Genomic DNA, 4,661 nt, shown 5'->3' with positions numbered 1-4,661 from the left:
TCAGCAGTGGATTTCTACCATGAGAAAGTAGGATTTTCATTTCATTTTCTCATCTCTTTGTTGTTTACAAGTATGAAAGAGTCCAGTTAAAGTCATTTATTAAATGCCTTCTATCTGCGAAGTCATGTCATTGTCACCGGTAAAGTGACCAACTATCTCTTGTTTTCCTGGGACATTCCTGGTCTTAGCTTTGCAAGTTCTGAGTCCTGAGAAGCCCCTCCATTGTAGACAACCCTGGGAGACCATCAAAAGTATGTGCTTGCAGGCTGCCTCTTGCTGTCAAAGAACTTATAGTTTCCAGGGCATGAGAAAGCAATAGATGTAAATAAATCAGTTAAAATAAAAATATAAACAACTATATAGTTTTCCTAGATCACCATATCCAGATGATTGATATAGACGATAACTATAGGGCATCAGAAAAAAAGGGAGATTGAATGTTGTAAAGTCCTAGATATACTGTTTTCCAATTGGTTGTACTTGAACCAGACCACTCCTGAACATAGGTCATTATATTGCTTTTATAAGTGTATCCAAGACATACGTTTTCCACTAGTAATGAAGTATAGATGCTTCTTCTCAGAATAATTTAAACCAATCCCATATTCTTTTCATTTTAATTAGTTTGTAAATTTGATTGCCTAGGTACCTAGGAATAATCATCCTATTTCTTTTACTTTCTTCACACTTCAGATACTCTTACTATGCGATCTGGATTTGAAATGGTAGAATTTCCAGCTAGGAGATGGGAGGAGGGTGGTTGCAGAATTAATCTTTTGCTAGAATTTAGAAGTCTCTGCATTGACATCTGAGAAATATATCAGAACATAGGAAACTATTATTTTAGTATATATTATATCACTATATTGGGCTGCTCATTGACACAGTTCACCAGCCCCTTAGATTTCCCTCTTTGCACCACCCTCCAACCCTGCATTACCTTCCACCACCACTATCACACTGAATCTTTTGATCTGGTGGGCATGCTTCCTACATTAGAGGTCTGAAATATTTATGATCTGGACTTTCTCCTATTAATCTGGTAAGTTGAGAATATGATCCCAAGAAAGCAGTGTATTCCATAGCTATATGTGTATGGATTTCAATTCTTTTTAGGTGGCTGCAGAATTCGGGTTCAGGGGGACTGGACCAGAGAGCGCCACTTTGAAATCCCTAATGAGGAACGCCGTTTGAAGTTCCTGTCAGAGGTCCTTGCTGCCCAAGAAGGTAACTCAAGACTCCTCAGTTTTCTTTCTACTATTTGAATAGGAGTGAAGTTCTGACATGCTGATACAGAAGCAAGTGGCCATGAACAAAGTACCTCACCTCCTGAGTCTTCATAGCTGATTTTTTTAAAAATTCAAGAATAAACCCAGGGATGGGTTAGGGAATAAGTCTATTCAGCTTTAAGGACACTGAGCCAGTTTCCAGAATCTCCATTACAGTTTACTACATGTCAGCTTACTACAGAGTGTAATCTGCCTTCTGTCCCCAAATGATTCCCAAGCTGCCCTCATTTTCTTAGTGTCTTCCTTTACATTCAAGAATGCTGCTGGCCCTGCATTTGAGGAGTGCTGAGTGAATGGCTTTTGGTTGTCGTAAATTCCACCCAATGACGGGGCTCCCCAGTTTCTGACCATGACCCTTATCTCTCCAGCACATTCACAACTTCTTGTTCCAGAACAAAAGGACTCATCCAGCTGGTACCAGAAATTAGACACTAAGCATCCACCTTCTCGTTTTTCAGGTACTGAAAAGATTCTTTTTTTCTGGTTGCTTTGATCATTTCAGAGTCAATAGATTTTATCTAGATAGATAATATAATGTGGATTAATATCAGTGTCAGGCATCTCTTATGGCACTGATGGCGAACCTATGACATGCGTGTCAGAGGTGACACATGAACTCATTTTTTTGGATGATTTTTCTTTGTTAAATGGCATTTAAATATATAAAATAAATATCAAAAATATAAATCTTTGTTTTACTATGATTGCAAATATCAAAACATTTCTATATGTGACACGGCACCAGAGTTAAGTTAGGGTTTTTCAAAATGCTGACATGCCGAGCTCAAAAGGTTCACCATCACTGTCCTACGGAGTGGTTTTATGGAGTCCATGCCCACTGATCAAGGTGCACTCCTGATCCTTTCCGTGGCATATTAGCTCTTCAGGAGCCAGCTTAGCAGTGTGGTTTAAAAAAAAATGCAAGCTCCAAGGCCATACTGCCTTGGTTTGAATCCCAAATTCTACAACTTACTAGTTATATGACCTTGGTCAAGTTGCTCAACAACTCAGAGCTTCCATTTTTTTTTTCTGTAACATGGGAAGATTTTTAATAGCACTGACCTCACGAGGTCTTTGTGATGATTAAGCAAGATAAGATATAATCCCTCACTATCAACCAGGCATTGTGCTAAATCTTCAATAAATGTTAGCGCTCATTATTTAAGGTTCAAATTAACTGTTCTAGTTAATGTGTTAATGCTCAAATCAAACCCACTGATCAAAGCAAAGCCCTATTTGTCCTGGATAAGTTGCATGTTATCCCCCCCACTCCCACCCCCTGGTTTGATGATGGATTCTGTGTCCTTCAGGGCTTCTTGGATTTGAGGATAATTTTTCAATTATGAATTTGGAGAAGAAAAATTCACAAAGTCAGCCTATTGGGGTTCACCGGGAACCTCCACCCCCACCCCCTTCAGTGAGCAGAATGTAAGTCCTATGTCAAAACATATTTCCCATGTAGAACACTTCTATTTTAGGCAGTTTAACTTTTGGATTTCTCATTTATTTGCTAGGCTTCCACGTGACAAAGAAGCTACTAACAAGGAACAGCCCAAAGTGACCGATACCATGCGAAAGCTCTTTGTACCAAATAACCAGTCTGGGCAGCGGGAAGGTCTCATCAAACATATCCTGGCAAAGCGAGAGAAAGAGTATGTCAACATTCAGACTTTCAGGTAAGTCTGTCTTGCACTACTGAAGTATAGCAGAAAATGGCCTTTTGATATTTAAGGTATTAGTTTAATTAGCTTAATTAAGAATCAAGGCATAATGAAAAGGAATGGTTAACTGATTCAAGCCCCTATGTCACGCATGTCAGAGGTGACACGCAAACTCATTTTTTTGGTTGATTTTTCTTTGTTAAATAGCATTTAAATATATAAAATAAATATCAAAAATATAAATCTTTGTTTTACTATGGTTGCAAATATCAAAAAATTTCTATGTGTGACACGGCACCAGAGTTAAGTTAGGGTTTTTCAAAATCCTGACACGCCGAGCTCAAAAGGTTCGCCATCACTGCCCTATGTCTATCCGAAATAATACAAATGCCACAATTTCCCTTGTATTTTCTAACTACTAATGATACTATGTCTACTAATGTTTCTGTCTACTCTTAGGGAACCAGATCAAGCTCACATGTACCAGAGCAGTAATTTTTAATTAGTATACGTCAAGAATTTTTAAAACATGCAATACCCAATTATTTAGTCAGGGACACTGACCTCTTTTCCATTAGATCATCAAATAAAAACATGACAACAACCAACACAGCAAAGCTGTCTGGTGTGAATGAATCAAAATTATACCTATTTTTCATCAGAGACAAAAGTATATTTTTTGTTGTGCTGCAGAATTTTAGTAATTAGTTTATGTGCCACGAGATGAAAAAGGTTGAAAGTCACTGTACTAGAGAATTGTCCCGTAGCACAGTCCATAAGCAAGTGCGTTTATCTATCTGGCCTGCTGAATTTTTCCCCACCAATATTGGAAAGTTAAAGTCTACCATAACCACTAGATCTTAACTTACTTACTTTGGTAGTTAACTAAAGAACATTTCACCTAATCCTCTTGGTGGGGAGGTATGTCTTAGATTCTTTCCTCTATATTATATTTTTCATGTCACACTTACATGTTGATATCTTCTTTTCTGGATGCAATGTGTGGTATGTGGTGTGGCATGGCCTGGTGTATATTCCAATGTACAAAGCAATAACACTTTTCTTTATTTGTGAACAGCATGTACCCTTCTGTTCCAAGATTCCAGTCCCATCTGCTATCCCATTATGCCTCATTTATTCTAATTCAATCATAGCTATATCCCTATGCTAAAACCTTCAGTTCCTTATAGCCCTCATGATGCTTACATTTGTATGTAAACAGTTAAGACAATCAGAAGTTTTCCCCCGTAAAACTATATCTTACTTCCAGGATTACAGATACCTGTAATTTTTTTTTTAAATTTTATTTTTTATTACAAAGGGTATTACATATGTGTCCATTTTTTTCCCCGCCCTAGACAGTCCCCTAGCCTCCCCTATTCCCCAGTGTCTTATGTCCATTGGTTATGCTTATATGCATGCATACAAGTCCTTTGGTTGATCTCTTACCCCCCTACCTCCCACCCCCCAACCCTCCCCGGCCTTCCCGCTGCAGTTTGACACTCTGTTTGAGGCCGCTCTGCCTCTGTATCTATTATTGTTTAAAAGTTTATAATGGTCTCAATTATCCATGAGTAAGTGAGATCATGTGGTATTTTTCCTTCATTGACTGGCTTATTTCACTTAGCATAATGCTCTCCAGTTCCATCCACACTGTTGCGAATGGTAGAAGTTCCTTCCTTTTCACAGCAGCATAGGATTCCATTGTGTA

At 38.3% G+C, this 4,661-nt stretch overlaps 1 protein-coding gene across 1 annotated transcript in view; it reads left to right on the top strand.

Moving 5' to 3' along the window:
* OCRL (oculocerebrorenal syndrome of Lowe) overlaps positions 1 to 4,661 on the top strand; it is a 56,187-nt gene that overhangs the window by 13,319 nt on the left and 38,207 nt on the right. Inside the window, exons 5-8 of the mRNA XM_006754652.2 lie at positions 1,117 to 1,227; positions 1,658 to 1,747; positions 2,600 to 2,717; positions 2,804 to 2,965. Coding sequence (XP_006754715.1) covers positions 1,117 to 1,227; positions 1,658 to 1,747; positions 2,600 to 2,717; positions 2,804 to 2,965 — 481 coding nt within the window. The remainder of the gene's footprint in view (positions 1 to 1,116; positions 1,228 to 1,657; positions 1,748 to 2,599; positions 2,718 to 2,803; positions 2,966 to 4,661) is intronic.

Source organism: Myotis davidii, unplaced genomic scaffold, assembly GCF_000327345.1.
Source record: "Myotis davidii unplaced genomic scaffold, ASM32734v1 scaffold913, whole genome shotgun sequence".
Lineage (NCBI taxonomy): Eukaryota > Metazoa > Chordata > Mammalia > Chiroptera > Vespertilionidae > Myotis > Myotis davidii.
Note: the sequence above shows the minus strand (reverse complement) of the source record. Positions and strands in the feature narration are given on the sequence as shown.